Source organism: Budorcas taxicolor, chromosome 2, assembly GCF_023091745.1.
Source record: "Budorcas taxicolor isolate Tak-1 chromosome 2, Takin1.1, whole genome shotgun sequence".
Classification (NCBI taxonomy): domain Eukaryota; kingdom Metazoa; phylum Chordata; class Mammalia; order Artiodactyla; family Bovidae; genus Budorcas; species Budorcas taxicolor.
In genome coordinates this window covers 22,039,592-22,066,645 of record NC_068911.1, presented here as the reverse complement: position 1 = coordinate 22,066,645, position 27,054 = coordinate 22,039,592, and the positions used below count along the sequence as shown (strand labels likewise).

Genomic DNA, 27,054 nt, shown 5'->3' with positions numbered 1-27,054 from the left:
ATGCAAGGGCCATGTGTTGAATGATTCCATTTCTATGATATGTTCAGAATAGGAAAATCTATAGAAACCAGCAGCAGATTAGTGAACATTTAGCACTGGGAGGTTGGGGGCAATGAACAATGACTGCTAATTCATATGGGGTTTCTTTGGGGATAATAAAAATGTCCTAAAATTGAGATTTTGCATGCACAACTCAGTGAATATATTCAAAATCACTGAATTCTATATACACTTTATGGGCAAGTACACAGTATATAAATCACATCTCAGGAAAGCTGTCTTTAATAAAAACATATTTTTATTTCACTTATAGTAAAATTCAAAACCAGGCAAAACTAATCAGTGATGTTAGATGCCAGGAAAGTGGTTACATTTGGGGAAGAGGGAGGATATAGGTTTTGGGAGGAGCCAAAAAAAGGGAGCTTCTGGACAGCTAGTGACAACCCATTTCTTGATCTGGTTGATAATATCACTTTCAGTTCAGTCAGTTCAGTAGCGTCCAACTCTTTGTGACCCCGTGGACTGCAGCACACCAGGCTTCCCTGTCCATCACCAACTTCCGGAACTTGCTCAAACTCATGTCCATCCAGTCGGTGATGCCATCCAACCATCTCATCCTCTGTCATCCGCTTCTTCTTCTGCCTTCATTCTTTCCCAGCATCAGGGTCTTTTCCAATGAGTCAGTTCTTTGCATCAGGAGGCCAAAGTATCAGAGCTTCAGCTTCAACATTAGTCCTTCCAATGAATATTCAGGACTGATTTCCTTTAGGATTGACTGGTTGGATCTCCTTGCAGTCCAAGGGACTCTCAAAGAGTCTTCTCCAACACCACACTTCAAAAGCATCAATTCTTCGGCGCTCAGCTTTCTTTATGGTCCAACTCTTACATCCATATGTAACTACTGGAAAAACCATAGCTCTGACTAGATGGACCTTGGTCAGTAAGGTAATGTGTCTGCTTTTTAATATGTTGTCTAGGGTAGTCATAACTTCTCTTCCAAGGAGCAAGCATCTTTTAATTTCATGGCTGCAGTCACCATCTGCAGTGATTTTGAAGCACAAGAAAATAAAGTCTCTCACTGTTTCCCCATCTATTTGCCATGAAGTGATGGAACCGGATGCCATGATCTTCATTTTTTGTATGCTGAGTTTTAAGCCAGTTTTTTAATTCTCCTCTTACACTTTCATCAAGATGCTCTTTAGTTCCTCTTCACTTTCTGGCATAAGGGTGGTGTCATCTGCATATCTGAGGTTACTGATATTTCTCCTGGCAATCCTGATTCCAGCTTGTGCTTCATCCAGCCTGGCATTTCGAAAGATGTACTCTGCATATAAGTTAAATAATCAGGGTGACAATATACAACCTTGACATCTTCCTTTCCCAATTTGGAACCAGTCTGCTACTCCACGTCCGGTTCTAACTGTTGCTTCTTGGCCTGCATACATATTTCTCAGGAGGCAGGTAAGGTGATCTTGTATTCCCATCTCTTGAAGAGTTTTCCAGTTTGTTGTGATCCACACGGTCAAAAACTTTGGCGTAGTCAATGAAGCAGATGTTCTTCTGAAACTCTTTTGCTTTTTTGATGATCCAATGGATGCTGGCAATTTGATCTCTGGTTCCTCTGCCTTTTCTAAATCCAGCTTGAACATCTGGAAGTTCTCGGTTCACATACTGTTGAATCCTAGCTTGGTGAATTTTCAGCATTACTTTGCTAGTGTGTGAAACAAGAGCAATTGTGTGGTAGTTTGAACATTGTTTGGCATTGCCTTTGGGATTGGAATGAAAACTGACCTTTTCCAGTCCTGTGGCCACTGATGAGTTTTCCAAATTTGCTCCCATATTGAGTGAAGCACCATCACAGCATCATCTTTTAGGATTTGAAATAGTTCAGCTGGAATTTCATCACCTCCACTAGTTTCCTAAGGCCCACTTGACATCATACTCCAGGATGTCTGGCTCTAGGCGAGTGATCAAACCATCATGGTTATCTGAATCATTAAGATCTTTTTTGTATAGTTCTGTGTATTCTTGCCACCTCTTAATATCTTCTGCTTGTTAGGTCCATACCATTTCTGTCCTTCAGTATCACTTTAGGATTTAATATTCATTGAGTTGTACACTAATGATGTTATGCATTTTTCTGTATGTGTCCCATACTTCACTAAAAAGGTTTTTTTTAATGACTTCAAAAAGGAAATACTAAAGTTTCTTAATCTAGTCAGATCCCAGGCCCTAATGCAGAATATTTAGTGTTTCTTGAGTCCATTCTATTTATCTGGTTAGTTAACTAGAAGCAGATTAAAAACTGCAAGACACAGGAATGAGGAAGATGCCCAGGATAAAGTAAAACCGGATAAAGCAAGAGAAAACTAAGGAAGGGCCGTGACAGAGGATGGGAGAGACCAAGGAGGAGTATTACCAAAAGCAGAAGAAAGAATTCAAACAATCTAAGCAATTCTGGACCATTTATCAACTCCTGCACAGTCCCACTGTCCCCAAAGATACCTCCATATTACAGAAGAGTGCAAGAGATGAAGCTCATAATACTCCAAATCACCAGAGAGAATAAACTATGTCCAGGATTCCCTCCCTGGAAAAGTGAGTATGTAAAATATGCTATCAAGCCATCTATCAAAAAGGGAAAACTTCACCTTTTAAAGACTTGATATCTAAATAATTATCTAGGAAATAACTTACATAAAACACTTATTCCCTCAAAAAGTCAGATGAATGTATTATTACTGTCACTCAAAAAAATCACAGGGTGACAACAAAATGATGCAGAATGTATCACGCAGAGAGAGTCCCTCTGGGGAACAGACACTTCAGTGAATCATCTAGCATTGTTACACTGGAGATTTAAATACCATGCCTTCAAAAACAACCCACAATTCAAGAGGTCAGCACACATTCATCAAAGGTGAGCTCAAAACAATCAGAATCACAAGGCCAGACCCAGAGAAAATTTTATGTGGAACACGTTTATTTTTCCTCAGCACTTAACTATAGTGGCCTTTTGAAGAAGTCTCCACATCTTCTTCCCTGTTGTTGTTCAGACACTCATTTGTGTCCGACTCTTTGCGACCCCATGGACTATAGCACACCAGGCTTCCCCGTCCTTCACTATCTCCTGGAGTTTGCTCAAACTCATGTCCTTTGAACCAGTGATGCCATCCAACCATCTCATCCTCTGTCATCCCCTTCTCCTCATGCCATCAATCTTTCCCATCATCTGGGTTTTTTCTACTGAGTTGGCTCCTCACATCAGCTGGCCAAAGTATGGCAGCTGAATGGTCAGGGTTGACTTCCTTTAGGATTGACTGATTTGATCTCCTAGCTATCCAAGGGACTCTCAAGAGTCTTCTCCAGACCACAGCTGGAAAGCATCAACATCTTCTTCCTACCAAGCTCCCTTTCCCATGTTCTAGGCTTGCTTTCACAAGCTGGGCTGGTGGAGTTTTCCTGCTAAAGTGTTTCCATCACTCAGGTGTAAAGGAACCAAAGGTTGTTAAACACCACAGTCTGTGAGACTGATACAATCACATGGCAACAAAAAGGAAAATAAGGAAGCTGAGGCTCAGTGATTACCCCAACATCTCAACCATACCAGGATTCTGACTAAACTCAAAATCCATGGGTTCACGGATTTTTCAAAAGGAAAGGAATAGGGACTTCCCTGGCAATCCGCTGGTTAAGACTTCGTGCTTCCAATGCAGGAAGCCCAGGTTTGATCCCTGGTTGGAAAACTGAAAGAAAAGAAAGGAGGAGACCTGTACCCTGGCTGCCCTTACCCTCCTCCCAGCACTGGCCTCAGGCACTGAAGCATCATCAGAAACTGGGTGGGGCAGTAACTACAGCCTAACCAGCTGCCTGACGTCACAATAAAGGCTCAAAGGGCAGCGACCAACAGGTCTCTAACTCAGCTAACCCTTCCTCCTGCTGGATATGAGATAAAAAGCTGCCCAAGCTCCCAAATCTCCCCTGCCTGCAGGGAAATGAGGCTACCCTCCCTCCTTCCTGTCACTATTAAAATCCTGAAATCATTAACTGGTAGCTATTTCCTATGAGCTGTTGCTTTTAAAGGCGTTTTCTTTAGCTATCCTACTTTATTATAACTTTCATAAAAGACTCTAAAATGAGGGAGATTTACCAAGCTGTCACTGCACTGTCAAAAAGGAACTCTTATTTTAGGGTAACATTAAAGAATGTTTCAAGTAAATGTATCATTATAATTGCTCGGACCACCTCTGATCAGGAAAAAGGTTCTTTTTACAATGTGTTCTTATCCAGCTATAGAGAGCTATTGACCTCAAAGAAAAGGCTGAATTTCCTTTCCTACAGTTTAAAAACAGTCCTTCTCTGCTCCCATCATTGCTCAAAGCAGAGAAAATACAAAAGTGAGTTCCCTGCTCATTCATTTATGAATACAAACATAAAGGACAGCACCCAACACTATGGGAATAACAAGAATTAGAGGATGAAAGGTCTGGAGAAATGCCTGTTTCTTCGTCCACAAAACAGAAAAAAATAGGTATATCCACCTTACACTGTTACAAGGAATACACAAAATAACCCGCTATGCAGGGCAACTGCTAAGCACCCATGTTACCTACAAGAAGAAAACAAGATAAAGAAAATCATGTATGTATGTGTGTTGGAGAGATTATGAACACACATATTTGCTTCTACTAAAACAATGAAAAAATAAATCATAAAATTTACAGAGAAAGGGAATAGAATACAGTCATCAGAAACTAGGCTTCTTTGAACAGATCTTGTTTTGTATATCTGACTTCAGGCAAATGAATTTTATTTTTTATATAATTACACCACAAAACTAAATTCCGAAAAGCAAGTCCGAAAGACCAAAAGCAGAAAGAACAAATGAATGTATATATCACAATGGTGACTAAGTCACACTTGAGAACTATTCCAAGAGACTTTAAAACAAAAATATGACTGCACAGTCCTAGTAGGACATATCCTAGAGACAAAAATTAATCTTAAACTTTTAAATATTCATCCTGTTGGTGCTAATATTGAGATTATTGTGATGAGACTATAAATGCATTGTGAGATAATGTAAACAAGAATTTACACTAGGGTTAAGAATAGGATTTTCAGCTTAGGAGAAATATAGATGTAAGATCAATGAGGTTAAATAAAAACCCTGAATTCCTGAATAAAATTCAGTTCAGTACAGTTCAGTCACTCAGTCGTGTCCGACTCTGCAACCCCATGAATCGCAGCACGCCAGGCCTCCCTGTCCATCACCAACTCCCAGAGTTCACTCAAACTCACGTGCATCGAGTCGGTGATGCCATCCAGCCATCTCATCCTCTGTCATCCCCTTCTCCTCCTGCCCCAATCCCTCCCAGCATCAGGGTCTTTTCCAATGAATGAGTCAACTCTTTGCATGAGGTAGCCAAAGTATTGGACTTTCAGCTTCAGCATCATTCCTTCCAATGAACACCCAGGACTGATCTCCTTTAGGATGGACTGGTTGGATCTCCTTGCAGTCCAAGGGACTTGCAAGAGTCTTCTCCAACATCACAGTTCAAAAGCATCAATTCTTCAGCACTCAGCTTTCTTCACAGTCCAACTCTCACATCCATATATGACCACTGGAAAAACCACAGCATTGACTAGATGGACCTTTGTTGGCAAAGTAATATCTCTGCTTTTGAATATGCTATCTAGGTTGGTCATAACTTTCCTTCCAAGGAGTGAGCATCTTTTAATTTCATGGCTGCAGTCACCATCTGCAGTGATTTTGGAGCCCAAAAAATAAAAGTCTGACACTGGTACCACTGTTTCCCCATCTATTTCCCATGAAGTGATGGGACCAGATGCCATGATCTTAGTTTTCTGAATGTTGAGCTTTAAGCCAACTTTTTCACTCTCCTCACTCTTCTTTCACTTTCATCAAGAATGAAATTATCAATATGAATTCTTGACTTATAAATCACACGTTTCCTCACTCTGTCTACTGAGACCCAGGAAACCAGGTACACCCCTATGGCCTCGACTGTGGCCTCTCAGAACCATCTGCTACCAAAAGGAACTAAGTCTCCCTAAAGAAATGACTGATTCCACATGTGGAGCAGGAAACATATAAGATAAGCCTGGAAAATCTTAACTTTCTGTATTTTGCATTGCCATCACAGACTATTACAAAAGGACTTGGTAGCCAACTTATCTCAATGGCCAAAAATAGGACAAGTTGGGCATAATAAGGTTGATAACTGACTCAGTCCAGTTCAGTTGCTCAGTTGTGTCCAACTCCTTGTGACCCCATGGACTGCAGCACACCAGCTTCCCTATTCATCCACAACTCCTGGAGTTTGCTCAAACTCATGTCCATCACGTCAGTGATGCCATCCAACCATCTCATCCTCTGTCGTCTCCTTCTCCTCCTGCCTTCAGTCTTTCCCAGCCTCAGAGGCTTTTCCAATGAGTCAGCCCTTCACATCAGATGGCCGAAGTATTGGAGCTTCAGCTTCAGCATCAGCCTTTCCAATGAATAGTCAGGACTGATTTCCTTTAGGACTGACTGGTTGGATCTCCTTGCAGTCCAAGAGACTCTCAAGAGTCTCCAACACCACAGTTCAAAAGCATCAATTCTTCTGGCACTCAGCTTTCTTTATGGTCCAACTCTCACATCCGTACACGACTACTGGAAAAACCATAGCTTTGACTATACACACCTTTCAAACACGAATCTAAATCCATAAGTTCATATAGTTACAACAAAAAACTCACTGACTCTATTTGGAAATCAAGTAATTATTTTGAAAACTAGAAAATAAGGGGGAAAACCCACCAAATATTTATCTTGTTTTTCTTCTCAAAATTTACTTTGAGGTAACCAAACCGACGACAAGGGCAAGAATCTCTACAGAAGCACTCCAGCTAATAAGGGAAGAGACATGTTAAAATTAAAACCGCCATTTTTCAACCCTTAATGAGCTAATGGATCAAGGACTGCTAACATTGAGAGTGATGCAGCCAGACAGAACAGGCTTCCTGATGGAGCTCTTAACACTTTTCAGAAACTAGCTTTACCAGTAAAAAATAAGAGGGCTTAAAAAAAAAAAAAAATTTTCAACCCTCAATCTCATTAAACCTCTAGATCTAACTACCGTTTTACAGGAAAAGCACAGACTATATTTTCACTGAAACTAAAGGAATAAACAAACAAAATCAGACCCTGAGAAGCTGTACAGCAGTGCTCTTCAAAGTGTGGTCCACAGACAGCTGCCTGTCTGTGAATTTTTTTCACCAGCCTAAGATGAGAGAAGTACAGAATTCAAAGTAAGCATTAGAAACATTTAGGACAAATTAACATAACTGTATGTCTACTGAGTAACTTTTTTTTAATGGGCCTGGTATGCCTTCTTCCTGGAAAAGTTTAAAGGCAAAGCTAAGAAACTTATACATTTTGTATACAAAACAAAAACTAAAGGCAACTTTTGAAAACAGAAATAACGTAATTAAAGATAACCTTTAAGATTAACCTGGCAGCAAGAAAAACTGTCAATAGGATAGACTTTAGAAATGGGAAAGGGTAATTTGGGTGTCCATAGACTTGGGATGAGCACCTTCTATTTCTGGAATACTTACTTTACATCTTCTCCTTTAACTTCATAAAACCCACCCAAGGCTTGAGTCCTGGCCCTGCTACTTACTAGCACTGAAGCTCTGTATCCTAATTTTTTTAATGGAATAGCAATGCTCCTTTCCCAGGGCTGTCATGAAGATTAAAAGAAAAAATTGTAGGGACTTCTCTGGCAGTTCAGTGGTTAAACACACAATCTGTGACACTGATATTATCACATGGCAATGAAAAGGAGAATCAGGAAACTGAGGCTCAGTGACCACCCCAAGGCCTCGGCCATACCAGGCTTCTGACTGAGTTCAGAATTCATGGGTTCACAGATTTTTCAAAAGGAGAGGAGCAGGGACTTCCCTGGCAGCCCCGTGGTTAGCACCTCCCATTTTCAATGCAGGGGAAACTAAGATTCCACGTGCCACGCGGCGTGGCCAAAAGAAAAAGTTGTATGTGAATGTACCTTAATATGGCTCCATACAAACAAATGGTATTTCCATGATTATGATTATTATCGTTTCTTACATTCCTGAGAACCAGACAGCTTTGTCTTGCTCTTAAAGTCAAAGAATTCACAAAACCAAAAAAAGAGAGAGAAGTTAGAAGAAAAAAAAAAAGAAGTTACTAAGCTGGTAAGGAGCTTACAAAGGTTCCCCACAGTAGAAGCAACGAAGGCATTTCCTGTCCAGTCCTACGCAGTCTTCTGAAGCGTGAACTGTTTGTTTGTGGACACAACGCTACCATCCAAGCTCAACAACTGGAGGGAAGAAGCAACAGATGCTGGGTGACTGGCCAGTTCCTCTAGGAACTGCCTCAGTTCGTGGCATAAAACAATGGTTTCTAAACAGAGAAAGATCACAATCGAACAAAAAAACAAGATATCCCCACGTGCTCCAGTGCAAACACTCTGTTTGTGAAACATAAAAGGTCATTTGAGGAACAGCCAATGAACGACTAGTTAGCAGAACAAACAAGAATCATTTTGAAGGAAAAAGCTACAGGGGACAAAACCTTAAATTACTCGGTTTTGAATGATTTCTTTTCCATGACTATATATAAAAGGTTTTTTTGTGGAAATCATGAGGTCATTGTTTTCCAGTCCTCACTATAGGAAACAGCTGTGGAGAAGGGCACAGCGCACACTGCCCCATTCAGCAGCCCCTCACTGTGACCAGCGCACAGATGGCGGCAGGAAGAATCCACCACACCACACACCGTAAACAAAAGTGGCAGAGGCAGCCCCACCGAGGAAGACAGAAAACCACCAGCTAGGGACCAGCATCTGCATTATTACATCTCTCTCAGTTTCAGAGAGATTTCCACTTCAGACCACATCAGCACCTTTCTGCATGGGCCACTGAAAACTTCAGGTGATGCACTTTATAGTCCCTGCCTGATAGATGACAGACATTCCACAAATGTAAAAACACCAGCACACAAGTTTTCCTAGGGCTCTTATGCTCACATACTATGTGAACTGTCTAAAACTGAGCTCACCCATCCACCTGTAGAATGGCTTTCCACTGTGCTTTCAGTCTCAAAAAGCACCCTCCTAAGGCGCACTGTTTCAAAGCATCCGAATTATCTTCATCTCTTCGTCTCTCTACCCTTCATGTTAAGCTGCCAAACACTGTCAACTCTGCTTTAATGTGCATTTTTTTAATACGTTCAAAAGTTCGAGGAAAGGAGCGGGAGACGAGGAATGAGACATAAACTGAATGCAACCCAGTCTATTATAGGCTGTGTAACTATCCCTTACAAGACCACCCAGGACTCTGGTGAGACCTGTCCAGTGATAAAAATACACTGAGGTGAGGCAGTTCATGCCGTTTTCAGACAACCTGCTCAAAAAATTCTGTATAGTGAGGCATACCACCCCCTTCTCCAATTTCTCCCCTCCTCTCTCAAGGCCTAAAGCCTCAGCGTTAATTCACAGTTCTCAGGGAGGTCTGGCCCATCTGTGTACAACAGAAATGGCCCATCACCGGCACATCGATGTTTACAGCTGAGGCGGGTCTGCAAGCTGTCCTTCCTTGCTGAGGCACCTTCAGTTCAGATTAACCAAGCACCTCCAACAGAAAAGTGCTGGGCAAGACAGACTCGCTGCCCTAGAGGGCCTCGCAGTTGCCTGGAGGAAACAGACATGAACAGGTTTAGGAAACAGAATCCTCTTGCCTCTGAGAGGAAATTTTTCTACCCTTTGGACAGTTATGCAATACGAGGATTATCTGATCCTTGGAAGAATGTATGACTAAATTCATCCAATTCTGTTATCTTCTGGGGGAACAGGCAGTTCTTTTAATAACTATTTCAATTTCTCCCTCAGTTATCAGTCAGCCAGGTTTTCTCACTGTAACATTATTATTAGTTTGTTTTGTTTAAAGTTGTGGATTTTATCAGCGACAGGCAGCCATTCAGCAAAGACAGTTATTTTTCCCAAATTAATGTAGAGCATGTACGCACTGACTAATGATGTTGAGCCTCTTTACAAGTGTTTGTTAGTCATCTGTACATCTTCTTTGGAGAAGCATCTATTCAAGTCCTTTGCCCAAATTAATGTAGATACTTAACCCTAAAATTCAAACAGGATTAGTTTCTGAAACCTGACAAAAATGATTCAAAACTCTTTCTGGAGAACTTATAAAGAAGAGCAAGGTAACACTTCTTACCCAATAAACTCAGTACTTCTCTGCACTGGTTGTAATCATGTCTATTATTGCAGAACAAAAATAAATGTTCCACAGTGGGAGGAGAAAAAAGATTAGCATGAAAAGAACAAGCAACAACAATGCCATGTGATACCAATAAAAGTACTGATGAAACGATACAAAATTCAAAAGCAGGCCATAAAGCTCTAAATACGGAGAAGACTCCTATAAATAACAGGGTGATAATAAGGTTGGGGTAACAATACCAGTTAACACTCACTAGCACTGATGACATGTCAGGCCCTCGGCCAAGTTTTTCTCTTGTTTTTTTTTTTTTAATGAGGTAGATATATTCTTATCCGCATTTTACAAATGAGGAAACTAAGCCCAGAGTTAACTGCTCAAGGTCCCATAGCTAGTGAGTGGTGCAGCCATGACTGAAACACAGGCTCCCTGGCTCCACAGTCCAGGTTCTCAACCACTCACTATACTATATAAGATGGGAGATCTCAAACCTGAAAATAAATCCCCACTTTCCACATGCACTAAACTAAACCAAACCCCAACTACTGGAAAGAGAAATATTTCAGAACATAACGGAAAAAACTAACAAAAAGTAAAATAGAAAAATTATCCTGTATGAAAGCGTAAATTTTCAGCTGTATAGTAACACAAACAATAAGGAAAAAGGACAGGTTCCAAAACAGTAAAACCTTCTGTAATACACAAAAGTAACAAAGCTAAAAGAGCAATAGACTGAGAGAAGTATCTATATCAAATGGCTCTAAGTTTATGAAGGTGTTGCCTTACACACATCTACACTATTCTATAAAGAGCTATTATAAAGTTTCCCAAAAGAAAAGAACCTTCAAAATCCCAAGGGATGCCATGACCATAAAGTAGGATTTATTTCTGGAACGAGGGGGTTCAACATACAAAAACCACTCAATGTAACATGCCACATCAAGAGCTCAGTTGGTAAAGAATCCACCTGCAATGCAGGAGACCCTGGTTCAATTCCTGGGTCAGGAAGATCCTCTGGAGAAGGCATAGGCTACCCACTCCAGTATTCTTGGGCTTTCCTTATGGCTCAGCTGATAAAGAATCCGCCTGCAATGCGGGAGGACCTGGGTTCGATCCCTGGGTTGGGAAGATCCCCTGGAGAAGGGAAAGGCTACCCACTCCAGTGTTCTGGCTTGGAGAATTCCATGGACACTATAGTCCATGGGGTCACAAAGAGTCGGACACTACTGAGCAACTTCACTTCAAAATGCCACATCAATAGCACGAAAGAAAACTACCACATAATCATCTCAATTGATTCAGAGAAAGCACATGACAAAATTCAGCACTCTCCCATGACAAAGACACTCAAACAAGGAAGAAAACTTAATGTGATAAAAGCAGCATCTAAAAAGCGCACAGCTAACGTCACACTCAATTGTGAAACACTGAAAGCTTTTCCCCTAAGATGAAGAGACAAGGCAAGGATGCCCATTTTCACCACCTCTATTAAGCAGAATACTGGAATTTCTAGCCAGAACAACTAGGCAAGAAAGTGGAAGGGGGAGGGGGAATAAATTAAGAGCTTGGGATTGGCAGTTACAAAGAGATAAATAACAAGACCCTACTGTATAGCACAGAGAACTATATTCAATATCTTGTAGTAAACTATAATGGAAAAGAATATGAAAAAGAATATGTATATGTAACAACCACTTTGCTGCACACCAGAAACTAACACAACATTGTAAATCAACTAAGCTTTATTTAAAAAAAAAAAAGGTAACTAGAGAGAAAGATATAAAATTCTGTTTGCAAAAAAATGATCTTATATGTAGAAAACCCTGAGGAGTCACAGAAAACTGAGACAGCTAATAGATGAATTCAGCGAAGTGCAGGATATAACATCAACATACCAAAAAAATCAGTTCCATTTCTATACACAAGCAATGAACAATCCAAAAAGGAAACGATGAAAACAGTTTCAAGTATATAACAACATCAAAACGGATAAAATAATTAGGAATAAATTTAACCAAGGATGTGAAAAACTTATACATTGAAAACTGTAAAACTTAAGTGACAAAAATTAAAGACAATACATTTATAAAAGACACTCCAGTTCATGGATTGAAAGAATAGTGTTGCGATACTGATTCTACACAAAGCAACCTACAGACTTCAGTGCAATCCCTATAACGATCCCACTGCCATTTTCTGCAAAAATAAAAACCTATTCTGAAGTTCATATGGAACCTTCAGGGACTCCACAGCCAAAACAATCTTGAAAAAGAAGAACAAATTTGAAGGACTCAAACTTCTGATTTCAACACCTACTACACAGCTACAGTAAACAAAACAGTGTGCTGAAAAACTGACAGGAAACAAAGACAGAGATACAGATCGATGGAATAGAATAGAGAGCCCAGAAATAAACCCGCATATATACACTTGGTTCTTGACAAGGGCACCAAGACCATTCAACAAAGAAAACGCAGTAGTCTTTCCAGCGGTGGTGCTGGGAAAACTAAATACCCACATACAAAAGAACTGTACACCATAACGAAGATTCATTCAAAATGCATTAAAGATCTAAATGTAAGAGCCAAAATATAAATTTTTAGTAGAAAACAGGGAAAACTTCATGACATTAAATCTGGCAATGATTACTCAGATATGATGCCAAAAGCAAAGGCAACATACAAAGACGAACTGGACTTCATCCCAATTAAAAACTTTGTACACCAAGGGACAGTTAAGAGAGTGAAACAACCCACAGAACGGGAGAAAAGACTTGCTAATCATACATCATGAGGGATTAACATCCATAATATATAAAAAACTCCTACAACTCAACAATAACAACAAAATCCAGTTCAAAACTGAGGAAAGTCCTTGGATAGACATTTCTCCAAAGAAGATATACAAATGCCAATAAGCACTTGATAGGATAATCCAAGTCAAAAGTTAAGTCATTAACTAACGATCCTTAGTCATTCAGTTCAGTTCAGTCCCTCAGTCATGTCCAACTCTTTGAGACCCCATGAATTGCAGCATGCCAGGCCTCCCTGTCCATCACCAATTCCCAGAGTTTACTCAAACTAATGTCCATCGAGTGGTGATGCCATCAAGCCATCTCATTCTCTGTCCTCCCCTTCTCCTCCTGCCCCCAATCCATTCCAGCATCAGAGTCTTTTCCAATGAATGAGTCAACTCTTCGCATGAGGTGGCCAAAGTATTGGAGTTTCAGCTTCAGCATCATTCCTTCCAATGAACACCCAGGACTGATCTCCTTTAGAATGGACTGGTTGGATCTCCTTGCAGTCCAAGGGACTCTCAAGAGTCTTCTCCAACACCACACTTCAAAAGCATCAAATCTTCAGCACTCAGCTTTCTTCACAGTCCAACTCTCACATCCATATATGACCACTGGAAAAACCACAGTCTTGACTAGATGGACCTTTGTTGGCAAAGTAACGTCTCTGCTTTTCAATATGCTGTCTAGGTTGGTCATAACTTTCCTTCCAAGGAGTGAGCATCTTTTAATTTCATGGCTGCAGTCACCATCTGCAGTGATTTTGGAGCCCAGAAAACTAAAGTCTGACACTGTTTCCACTGTTTCCCCATCTATTTCCCATGAAGTGATGGGACCAGATGCCATGATCCTAGTTTTCTGAATGTTGAGCTTTAAGCCAACTTTTTCACTCTCCTCTTTCACTTTCATCAAGAGGCTCTTTAGTTCCTCTTCATTTTCTGCCATAAGGGTGGTGTCACTGGCCTATCTGAGGTTATTGATATTTCTCTAGGCAATCTTGACTCCAGCTTGTGCTTCTTCCAGCCCAGCGTTTCTCATGATGTACTCTGCATAGAAGTTAAATAAGCAGGGTGATAATATACAGCCTTGACATACTCCTTTTCCTGTTTGGAACCAGTCTGTTGTTCCATGTCCAGTTCTAACTGTTGCTTCCTGACCTGCATATAGGTTTCTCAAGAGGCAGGTCAGGTGGTCTGGTATTCCCATCTCTTTCAGAATTTTCCACAGTTTATTGTGATCCACATGGTCAAAGGCTTTGGCACAGTCAATAAAGCAGGAATAGATGTTTTTCTGGAACTCTTGCTTTTTCCATGATCCAGCGGATGTTGGCAATTTGATCTCTGGTTCCTCTGCCTTTTCTAAAACCAGCTTGAACATCTGGAATTTCACAGTTCACGTATTGCTGAAGCCTGGCTTGGAGAATTTTGAGCATTACTTTACTAGCATGTGAGATGAGTGCAATTGTGCGGTAGTTTGAGCATTCTTTGGCATTGCCTTTCTTTGGCATTGGAATGAACACTGACCTTTTCCAGTCCCGTGGCCACTGCTGAGTTTTCCAAATTTGCTGGCATATTGAGTGCAGCACTTTCACAGCATCATCTTTCAGGATCTGAAATAGCTCTACCAGAATTCTATCACCTCCACTAGCTTTGTTCATAGTGATGCTTTCTAAGGCCCACTTGGCTTCCCATTCCAGGATGTCTGGCTCTAGATGAGTGATCACACCATCGTGATTATCCGGGTCGTGGAGATCTTTTTTGTACGGTTCTTCTGTGTATTCTTGCCACCTCTTCTTATTATCTTCTGCATCTGTTAGGTCCATACCATTTCTGTCATTTATCGAGCCCATCTTTGCATGAAATGTTCCCTTGGTATCTCCAAGTTTCTTGAAGAGATCTCTAGTCTTTCCCATTCTGTTGTTTTCCTCTATTTCTTTGCATTGATCGCTGAGGAAGGCTTTCTTATCTCTCCTTGCTATTCTTTGGAACTCTGCATTCACATGCTTATATCTTTCCTTTTCTCCTTTGCTTTTTGCTTCTCTTCTTTTGACAGCTATTTGTAAGGCCTCCTCAGACAGCCATTTTGCTCTTTTGCATTTCTTTTCCATGGGGATGGTCTTGATCCCTGTCTCCTGTACAATGTCATGTACCTCCATCCATAGTTCATCAGGCACTCTATCTATCAGATCTAGTCCCTTAAATCTATTTCTCACTTCTTACTATATAGTCATAGGATTTCATTTAGGTCATAAGGAAATGCAAATCAAAACCACAATGAGGTAACACTTCATACATGCTAACATGGTTATTATTTGAAAAAAATGGAAAACAGCAAGTGTTGGCAAGGATGTGGAGAAATTGGAACCCTCATGCTTTGCTGGTGGGAATGTACAAAGGTGTGGTCACTGCAGGAAACAGTTTTACAGTTTCTCAAAAAGGGGGTTGAAAAGAGTCAGACACAGCTGAGCAACTTTCACTTTCACGGGGCAAACTGCCCAACAGAAGAGGACTGGATGATTAAATTATCACTTAGCAGTATGACACCATATGTATCATTAAACAATATAATGACTACAATTTAGAAACATGGGAAAAAGTTTTATAGGTTGCATGAAAAAAAAAATCATAATCCAACGCAGCTTGGCCAGAAGCTACGTAAAACGTGTACCATATATGTAGATAAGTACAAAATGTAGACAAGTACCATATATGTAGACAAGTACAAAAATGTAAACTGATGGCGCTTCAAGGCAACATGTTCAGTAGAGTGAGAACATGAATGTTATCATCACACTGCCCTGAGTTGAAGTTCAAGCTCTGTCCCTGGGAATGTGTAGAGAACCAAACTAGATCAAGGTCAGAGATCTAACCTTGCCCAAAGCATTACTCCCCACCCCATCCACCACCGTACCCTTCTGCTCCAACCACACTAGACCTTGAAATTTTTTGAATAAACCAAGTTGTCTGAGGTTCTAAGCCTTTGAACATGATGGGTTTTCCACCCTGCTTCCAACAGGCCTTTCCCACCTCACCCTTTATCCACCAAGAGGATTCCTACCAAATCCTTCCAGGCTCAGCCCAAGGGGCATGTCTCCAGTCCCCCACCACTCTCAGACCCCCCCTTTCGGTTTGCACGGCACTTGCGTACACACCTCTATCACAGCACTCATCCGACCCTACTGCAATTGATTCTTTCCCCCTGCCTTCCCTTCTAGGCCCAGAACCTTACAGGCATGGACCATCTCACTCATCCTCGTACAGCCCGGTGCCTCCCAACACAGGACCAGCACAAGCAACGTGCTCAATAAATCTGTAGACTTAATGAATTATGTCTACAATACCTCAACCTGAATTTGACTCTTAATGGATACAAACTGATATTTCTGCAGCTCTACACTGTATTCAGGGCTAAGAGCAGGAAGTCAACCAAAATAAGACAAGCTTCATGACTCAGCTTTCTTGGTTTTCCGCCTCTCTCTCTGCCCCCTTAACAAGTCCAACAAGTCCTTCCCTCCTCCTATCCCCTTATTTTTAGTTTCCCCCAAGGGGCTGGCCGTGGGCTTCTGACTACACACTCAATACTCCTGGCTTTAGTTCACCTCTATGCAGCTGAATTCAAGCTATTAAGATTCCTTCTTAGGTATTCCATGACCCCCGACCCCACATGTTCAAATTACAGTCATGATCTTCTCTGCCCTCAGTGCCCCTTTTTGGACTGCTCCGTCTCTGTTGGCGCTCCCCTTATTGTCTCCATCACCCAGGTCTGACCCTGGTGTTTCCTTTATCTCTCCATCTCTTAGCTGGTGTTAATTGCTCAGTCGTGTCAGACTCTGCATTCCGAAGAACTGTAGCCTGCCAGGCTCCTCTGTCCATGGAATTCTCCAGGCAAGAATACTGGAGAGGACAGCCAGTCCCTTCTCCAGGGGATCTTCTGGACCCAGGGATCAAACCCGGGTCTCCTGCATTTCGGGTGGACTCTTTATCGTTTGAGCCACCAGGGCAGCCCTAATGGGGTCTCCTTAATGATATCACGACAGCCTCCAAAATGTCTCTGGATGCACCCTTTCCTCCTCCTCCTCACGTCACTCCTGTGACTGCCCTTTCCAAACCCTTACTTTCTCCTCCATCGTATTCGCTTTTGCTCACCATCAGACCCATTTTTCAGAAACATCCTTTTTCATCAAACCAGAGTCTGCCCAGCTCAAGAAGCCTCCCTTGAATCACTGCTGACTACTGCCTCAAGGCTAAATAGTTGTGGTAGGCTGTGGCTCAGACGGTAAAGCGTCTGCCTACAATGCAGAAGACCTGGGTTTGATTCCTGGGTCTGGAAGATCCCCTGGAGAAGGAAATGGCAACTCGCTCCAGTACTCTTGCCTGGAAAATCCCATGGATGGAGGAGCGTGGTAGGCAACAGTCCATGGGGTCACAAAGAGTCGGACACGACCGAGCGACTTCACTTTCACGGCCACACCTAATCTGTCCCCTTCCACCTCCTCAGACATCTACATTTAATTCCTCTTCTCACCAAATCAGTGGTTCTCAACCAGGGGCAGTTTTGCCCCCCAGGGGACATCTGGCAAAGTCTGGAGACAGTTTAGATTGTCATGACTGGGGTGGGGGCAGGAGAGAACTACCCGCGCCTAGTGGGGAGAGGACACGCACGCTGCTGAGCATCCTGCAACACCAGGACAGCCCCCACAGCAAAGACTCACCCAGCCAATAATTCAGGTATGTCAACAGGGCCATGGCTGGGAAAACCGCTCCAAATCCCAGGCCCCCGCAGCAGAGAGCCCAGGGCCTCCTGGCCCCAGACGCTGTGCCTTTACTCAGATTATTCCCCAACAGTCTGAAATGGCATCTCTCTCTCCTTTAACGGGCCAAGCTTTACTTATCTTCAAACCCCACTTCTAAGCTACTTCCCACAGTTTTAAATATCACCTATAGACCAAAGAGTCCCAAATCTTTATCTCTAGCCAGTCCCGATCTTCTGAACACCAGACTCCCTTATCCACCTGCCAACTAGACTCCTCTCGAGTGTCCTATTTAACCCATCTGAAACTGAACTCCAAAGCTGCTGCTCCTCAAGTAAGTGCACAGCACCAGTAACCACCCTGCTGCTCAAAACAAACGCCGGGGACTTACCCTAACTGCTTCCCTCTGCCTCAGCGCCTTCCCTGGAATCAATCCTTTAGCAAGTCCTGTCGAGTTCACCTCCAGATATATCTCAACTCCATCTGCTTCTCCATCCCATGCCCCACCGGTAGGTAGCTTTACCTTCGCAAAGCCTCCTAACTGGCCTCCCTGCTTCCAGCCTGTGTTCACTATTCAGACTCATAACGCGATCACTTTACGTTTCAAGATCATGCCAGAACTCTGCTTAAAATCTGCAACAGCTCCCCACTGCTCTTAGAATCAAACCTAATCCCCTCATATTGCCCTACAAGGGGGTCCTACAGGCCCCACCTCTGCACACCCAGCCTCCTTTCCCAGCTTCATCTATCAGATGGCCCACCTAGCTCTCTAAGCCATGAAAAAGGCCTGTCAAGACTTTCAAATATACCCCCAGCCCTGCTCCTGCAAAGCCTTTTGAATACATTTTAATCTCCCTACCTGGTCATTACTCTCTCTCATACACCTTAGCTTTTTCTTCTTAGCGCTAATGATTTTGCTTTTGTATTTATTTTTTGTTGTGCTTGGCCTAAGCTGCTGTGTGAGAGCTCTCTCCAGCGGCAGTGAGCAGGGGTCGCTGGGGTGCCTCTCCTGCTGCAGAGCACAGGCTCTAGAGCACACAGGCTTCTGGACCTGCGGTTCCCAGGCTGCAGACCAGACTCAACAGTCGTGGCGCACAGGCATAGTTGCTCCATTGCACGTGGGATCTTCCTGGAACAGGGATCAAACCTGTATCCTCTGTACTGGCAGGCAGACTCTTAACCACTGAACCACCAAGGAAGTCCTCTAATAAATTTAAAATTTTACATTTTACATTTACCAGTGTGTGCTGATGAATACATCCGCCTCCTCTGTAACAATAAAAGTTTCAGGAAGGAATGGACCATAGGATCTGGCACGATTTTTTCACATTACCATGCTGCTTGGTTTACCCCTATATACCCAATGACTGGGGCCTCCCACGTAGCTCAAAGAATCTGCCTGCTAATGCAGGATATGAGGGTTCCATCCCTGGTCAGGAAGATCCCCGGAAGAACAAAACGGCAACCCACACCAGTATTCTTACCTGGATAATCCCATGGACAGAGGAGCCTGGCTACAGTCCATGGAGTCTCAAAGAGTCAGACACAACTGAACATGCACACGTACCCAATGACTAGCGCAGCATGTGATATGGAGTTAGGAGCTCCATAAATTCATACATTCGTAGAAGCTTAACAGCCGACAATGAATGAATGAATCTTCTACTTACACTTCCGCTCACCATGATTTCACCATTCTCTGAACCCCCTCTGAACTTTACCAGTCAATACAATTTTTTAAAAATTTCCCTATAAAACTGGTAAGTTCTCTGATGGCTGGAACTCCGTCCCAGAATCCTCACACTTAATCCTCTATCCCCAACCCCTCCCCTAAACCAGTCCCTTTGTACACAATAACTGCTCAGTAAACGTGGTGTAAGTCAGCAAACATGCAATTCCACAATTGCCCTGTGTATCTGTTCCCCAACTAGTCTTCTTTACGCTTTTCTTGTGCTTTCTCATGAAGCTGCACACATTAGCTGGGCATGTACTGGAGAGAGAGCCACATGCTGAAGGAGCATGGAGAATAGGCATACCTAGAGGCACAAACCTGACCCGCATGAAAGTAAGTTTGAAAATTGATGAATAGGGCAGCCACTTGTAAGAGGAAACATACGTCAGGGGCGAGGCCCTAGCATGCAGCGTGGATGGGTCAGAGTCTTGTCCTGCACAGGCTTTGGTTAGGCAGTCTGGAGAGGCCCACCACAGCCAAGAATTACTGCTTAGAAAGGGAGACTAGATCCATGGTGAAGGATTGGCTAGACTGGTTAAAAACTATACAACCAAAACACCACGAGTGGGCCTCTATTGTGTGTGCCAGCCATGAAGTCATCTCTGGCTCTTTTCAACCCCGTGGACCCACTACAGCGGGCCAGGCTCCTCTGTCTTTGGAATTCTCCAGGCAAGAATACTGGAGTGGACTGCCATACCCTCCTCCAGGGGATCTTCCTGACCCAGGGATTGAACTCAGGTCTCCGCACTGCAGACAGATTTTTTACCACCTGAGCCACCAGGGCATCTATACAACTGTTAAAAAGAATGACAAGGACCTGGATGTTATTAACAAAAAACAATGAAAGCTATGCTGTCTGTGATATAATTTCAAGTCCAGGACAGGGACATAAACGAAAGCAAGTTGCAGAACTCTATGGGGAGTGCGAGCCCATCAATGCAGGAGATGTGTCTGTTATATGCATTTAAATGGTCTGAAAGGAGAATTTTTTAAAGACTTCCAAAAGTACCTAAGCCTCAGGAGCAACAGCACGTGCATAAAGCTAGCTGCAGCTGACCTTATTTTCACTAGGATTTGGCACTGCAAACTTAGAGGGGAAAAAATGCTACATGCTTCAGCATGTCCACCCGGCCTGTTTGTACATTTTACGTTGAGACTTGTTGTTTCAGTGGCTGTGCTGATAAGGAAACCACAGAACCAGAGCTCCGTGTGTGCACTGGCATGGTAGGGGTGGGGTGGTGACAAACTCGCAGTCAGAACTCTCCCTCAACCTCTGGCCAGCAGGTGAACCTCAGTTTCCTCACCCAGAAAGGCTGAGGATCACTCACACCTCACCCGAGTTTTCTTCCAAGTCTACAATTTGATGACAATCTCACTGCCTTTCTCCTTCAGAGCTTTGGAACTCACAAACAGAGGTGACCACGTTTGACAGACAAGGAAACAGACCAGGAAGGGACAGTCTTTCTATTTAACACTGTCATAAATCAGAAGGTGAGCAACACAATTTCATTTTGTTTCCTACTTTTCAAATCAATTTGAGGGACATCCTGAAGTCAGATTACTTCTTAGGAACCACTGTGAGATGCCAAGGCACTAAACTGCTTCACACAACCAGGAAAACTTTCACCATAGGTCTGTACATAAAATCAGAGCTCCCCAATATAAGTCCGTGACAAAGTAAGTTGTGAATCCGAGCCAGTGGAAGCCTGATTGCTAAATTGTCTGCCACTACTCATTTATACACATATACTCCATTTGTAACCATTTACACACATATACTCCCTTTGTAACCCAAGAACTCTCACTAATAAATAAGCACTACCAGGCACCAAAGTTCAAGGAAAAAAATGCAGGAGAGAAAATTCGATTCATCAATTACTTTTTGTTTTACAGATTTGGAAGGAGTCCCCATAGTTCTTTTATCAGTAGATCACTCTGTTCCAGTTGTTCTTTGGAAGCACAGTTTGAAAACTGCTGCTATAAAACCTATCTTTGTTACTTGAAAGATGACCATCCGCCTTTCACTTACTGCAAAAGGGCAGTGAGTACGAGAAATCAGAGACCATCTGTACACACCTGGAACACCCAAGTGAGCATCCTATGAAAGTGAGGACAATACACTTATTTTCTCTTAGAACACTGAGCACTCAAGCTTCAAAAAGATTTACGTACCCTCACAGTTTTACTAATAAGACAGTGATCCAAGGATCCTGCCAGTAAAGTCTCTTTTACATGACTTGTGCGCAGTCATGTCTAACTTTTTGCCATCCCACGGACTGTAGCCCACCAAACTCCCCTATCCACAAAATTTTTCAAGCAAGAATACTGGAGTGGTCGCTGCTTCCTACTCCAGGGGCTCTTTCTGACCCACGGATTGGACCTGTGTCTCGTGTCTCCTGCACTGGCAGGTGGATTGTTTACCATTGAGCCACCCGGGAAACCCATGTTGTATGACAGCCCCAACCTGGAATCACCCCATTAGTTGCCAGCAGCAGCCCCACCCCAGCTGTGATACCCAAGTATGGGTCTCCAGACATCACCAAATGTCCCCAGGACTGGGGGGATAGGGGAGGCAGAAGTGCCCTGGCTGAGAACCACTACTTTAAGAGCAGGAGAAAAATGTCTGCACAAAAAGAGAAAAAGATATAAGTGGCTGCTAGAGAAGTTTCTTATAGTTTACCAAGATTGGACCACTCAACTTCTTTCATTCTGGAAAATGAAAATCCAACCTTAACAACCATCCAGCTTACCCAAAACCAAAAATCTGTTTTCCTGGCAAGTTCCTAAGGCTGAAATCAATGTATTCAGACTCCTAATTGAAAATGTTACAAACAAAATTGTTAGTAACTTGAAGTCATAAGTCAACAAAAATACATTCAAAGACATATTAAGCATTTTTTTTTTGAGCTCGCAAGGAAAATTATCTGAAGATGGTAAATTGTTTCTTATCTCCTCTGTCAACTGGTAGTGGCCCAGAATTCAGCAGGGTTCTGAATGTGAGCTTGAGAGAAACGAATCTGCCTCAAATATCAATGCCTGCCACCAACAGGTGAGGGGGGCGTGGTGACCGGTGTGTCAGCATCCACTGGCTTCCTGTTCAACGTTCTTTGTTTTTCACAGGTGCAGAGTCTTCCCCAAGTGAGAGTGCCTGGCACAAGGCAGGTGAGGCACTTTGGTGGGCTGCCTATGAGAAAATCCCCTGCTTTACTGTCTCTTCTTTTAAGCCAGGAAAATCACATTCCACCTTCCTGCCTCCCTGGCAGCCAGGGGCAGTCAAGCAACATGATTATAGTTAATGAGATGTCAGCAGAAGCCTGTGGAGGGGGCTTCTGGAGGAACTTTTATTTCCCTAATGACTTCCTGCCTTGCCTGGGTAGAATGCCCTGAGGTGAAAAACATTAAGGGAAAACAGCCAGTAATACCTAAGAACAGGAGAATGGAAACACAGAAACGGTCTGGGTTCTAAGTGGGCCCATTAAGCCACTGTACCACCTGAGAACCACCTAGCTCTAGACTTCTCACAGGTGAGCTAATTCAACATCTTTATTGCGTAAGGCAAGGGCTTCCCTGGTAGCTCAATTGGTAAAGAATCCACCTGCAATGCAGGAGACCCTGGTTCGATTTCTAGGTCGCGAAGATCCCCTGGAGAAGGGACAGGCTAATCACTCCAGTATTCTTGGGCTTGCCTGGTGACTCAGATGGTCAAGAATTCGCCTGTAATGCAGGAGACCTGGGTTCAATCCCTGGGTTGGGAAGATCCCCTAGACGTGGGCATGGCAACCCACTCCAGTATTCTTGTCTGGAGAATCCCCATGGACACATGAGTTTGTGCAAGCTCCGGGAGTTGCTGATGGACAGGGAAGCCTGGCGGGCTATAGTCCATGGGGTAGCAAAGAGTCAAATACGACTGAGCAACTAAGCACAGCACACACTGCTTAAGGAACCCTCATTGGGGTTTGCTCTTTCTAGACTAAATGCATTCCTAACTCACTGAATAAACCTTCAAAAGATGGAGGAGAATGAATGAATGCAAAGTGAAATCTACTAAGGGTTCAGAAGATTACATTTTTTAAAAACAGGGTCTCTAAGAATCTGTTCAACTTCGCCAAAGCATACTTTTCTAGAATTATTGACCCATTTCTGTGATCGCTTTTTAATGGACAAAAAAGTGAACTCAACCTCTTAAAAAGCAATGAAAATGTTCACATACAAAAACGCTGTAGAAATTGATTTTCACATTTTGGAACAGAAAACCAAATTTAAGACACTGGGCCATGACCTTGCAAAGTTGGCAACTGCTGTGGCTACTTTCAGGCACAAGCAGAAAAAAAAAGACTGATAGAAGCTGGTGGGCTGGCATTCTCTCCTATTTTCTTATTTTGAGATCTCTGACATGAATCTCTTTTTTTTCCAGTCCCTATCCCTGTCAAGTATTTCCATTCAAATTTCCAAGATCAAATAGCGACCACTTTTTTAAAGAAAAACAGGGTAGAGCAACATAAATAAAATGTAAGTAAAATGTATTAAAAGAGGAAGAGAGTGTTGTTCCAAAGCAAGAAAGTAGGTCCTCGACCAAGAGCTGATTCCTTAGATAGCTGACCCTTTTATATTTTAATCAAATCATTTGCTTAAATAGAAGTATTTTAGAAAGAAACTTCATAGCACCAACAGAAAGCCAGTACCATCTGCCATAAATAGAAGACAAATGTAAAAACAAATCCAATGAAAACATATTCAATTCTAGCTACTGTTGCCTACTCAAGTCTCTTAACTGGAAGCTTGTTCTCTGTTATTTAAAAAAAAAAAAAAAAATGATGGGGGAGTGAGCAAGAACTGTTACAGACGTGCTATCACCAAGCTGAGACCTTCTCTTTGGTATGATCGAAAAAGAGAATAGAAAAGGAATTAACTTTCTTACTCTGTGCTTTCCTTCTATTTATATACGTTTCTCACCTGAATCCCACATCATCCCAACAATCCCATATCATCTTTCCCTTTTGCTTAGAATAAGAGCCCATTTCCTATTACAGCCTAAATGATCCTACACCATCTGGCCCCAGCCCTCCACTCACTCTGCTCTTGGCTCACACACACCCACAAGGATCCAAGGGCCACATCGAGCCCACTGCCTGTTTCTGTACAGCCCACGAGCGAAGAATAGTTTGTAGAGATGAATACTTGCAATCAATTTGATGACAGGGAACATTAATTTTGAACTCCAATTAAGCTAATCATTATCCTCTCCGGAAAAAAAAAAAAAAAGTCCCATTCTTCTCCTTGGTAGAGCTGTTATCACAAAATACTATATTCAATTATTATATTTTTATTTTAGGTAGTAAAAAAAAAAAGGAGCAGAAATGTGTTTTCTGTTGTTATATAAGTAACTACCTCCTATCCCCGATTTTGCATTTTGACCAGCAGAGCCTAAAATATTTGCTATGCAACCCTTTACAGAAAGAGTGCACCCATCCCAGAATTACCCTGTCGATCAAGGGCACCAAGCTCTTTCCCATCTCAGGGCGTCCGCACTTTCCTTACTCCTGGGAACCGCTCTCCCCAGAGCTCCTCAAGGAGGGCTCTCCCTGTGGTTACTCAAGTCTCAGAAAGTCACTTCCTCCGAGAAGTCGTCCTAATCCTTTCCCCTTCCCATGTAATGTACCCCGCCAGCACAGGAGTCACATCGCCAGCCTGTACCTCCTCCAAACCACTACCTGACATTACCTCGTTAACTTCTTAATCATAAAAATAATAATGGCAGCAAACACTCACAGTACTACACACAACGGAAACACTTTAGGTACTAGGTTGAACCTTATAAACCTGCCAATCTGTAAGACAGAGCGGTCAACAATGGGTAACTTCATAGGGTTCAACCCAACATACCAACTTGTAAGCAGCTCACAACCCAACATATCAACTTGTAAGCCGCTCACGACCACCTATGAAGTAGGTGAAGTGAAGTGAAGTTGCTCACTCGTGTCCGACTCTTTGAGACCCCGTGGACTGTAGCCCGCCAGGCTCCTCTGTCCATGGGATTCTCCAGGCAAGAGTACTGGAGTGGGTTGCCATTTCCTTCTCCAGGGGATCTTCCCAACCCAGGGATCGAACCCGGGTCTCCTGAATTGCAGGCAGAGGCTTTATCCTCTGAGCCACCAGGGATAGAGCAGAAAACTGTGGCCCAGAGTGGCTGAGAAACCTGCCCGAGGTCACACCACTTGTAAGTGGCAAAACAAGGATCTGAACCCAAGCTCAACACTCCCATCCCAAAAAAATGTAAGTTCCCAGGAAAGCGGACGGTCTTGCCCATTGTTCCATCCTTCCCCTGCGCCCACCGCACGCAGCAAGCCCTTAAACGCGCGATGAATCAATGAATGAACGGCTCTCCTTGCATTCCGCATCTTATGCCCGGACTCGCGCCCACTCCTCTTTCTTGAGGCACCCAGAGCATCAGTGCTTCGGCCGCGACAGAAGCAGGGAAGGAAGCCCTGGGCGGGCGGCTGCCCAAGGGCTCACCTTGAAGTCGCGGCTGTGCTGCGGGGTGTACTCCAAGGTCCAGAGGGCCCGCACCAGGTGCGCCAGCTGCTCGGTGACCTCGCCCTGGCCCTGCGCGCCGCGGCCCGCGGGCTGCTCGGGGTCAGGCGAGGGCTCGGGCCGCCCCGCCCGGTACTGGCCGAGCGCCAGGTACTCGGCGAAGAGCTCCGTGTTGCTGAGACACTGCAGCGTGGCGTTCATGAAGCACGTGTTGCCGTGGTTCCGGAGCCCCGCCACCCCGGGCACCGGCTCCGCGGCGCAGGCGGGCGGAGCGGGCGAGGCGGGCGGCGGCGGGCACGGCGGCGGCGGCGTGGGCGCGGCGGCCGGCGCGGGCGGGAAGCAACTGCGGAGGCCGCCGCGGTCCGGGGCGGCGCCCTCGGAGCTAAGGTGCGAGAGCGTGGACAGCGTCTTGAGGACGCGGCTCATGAAGCTGCCCACCGAGCGCGCCGACGAGGGCGAGGAGGGCGCGGCCGGCCCGGGACCCCCGGCGCCGCCGGTGCCGCCCGCGCGGCCGCTCCGGAACAGCCGCTTGCTGAAGGAGCGCTTCTCCTTCCCGCCCGCCGCCGCCGCCTCCGGCGGCCCGGGCCCGGGCGCCGTTACCTTGGACATGGCGGTGGCCGCCGACGCTCATCACCGCGCCCGCCCGCCCGGCCCGCGGCCCCGCCACGGCCGCCGCCGCATCCCGCCGCGCCGCGCAGCGCCGCGCCTCACCGGGCCGGGGGGCTCGATGCCCCACACACCTCAGAGCGCCGCCGAGCAAGCCAGCAAGCCAGCTAGCCAGCCGCGGCCGGCTGGGCGGGCGGGTGCGCGCGAGATCCGCCCAGCTGGGTCGCTCACGTGACCCGCCTCCAGCGCTGCCCGCCCAGCGCTGAAGCCGCCGCGGTCGCCATGTTGACTGAGGGAACGGAGCTGCCTCCTCAGTCAAACGCGATGACTGGCGGCTCCGGGCGCGGTCCTGCTGCGTGA

General features: G+C 44.2%; 1 protein-coding gene across 1 annotated transcript in view; it reads right to left on the bottom strand.

Moving 5' to 3' along the window:
* The window catches only part of USP31 (ubiquitin specific peptidase 31), a 78,007-nt gene extending 51,310 nt beyond the window's left edge, over nt 1–26,697 (bottom strand). Inside the window, exon 1 of the mRNA XM_052661533.1 lies at nt 26,071–26,697. Within this exon, the coding sequence (XP_052517493.1) occupies nt 26,071–26,697 (627 nt within the window). The remainder of the gene's footprint in view (nt 1–26,070) is intronic.
* Nucleotides 26,698–27,054: the final 357 nt, after the last annotated feature.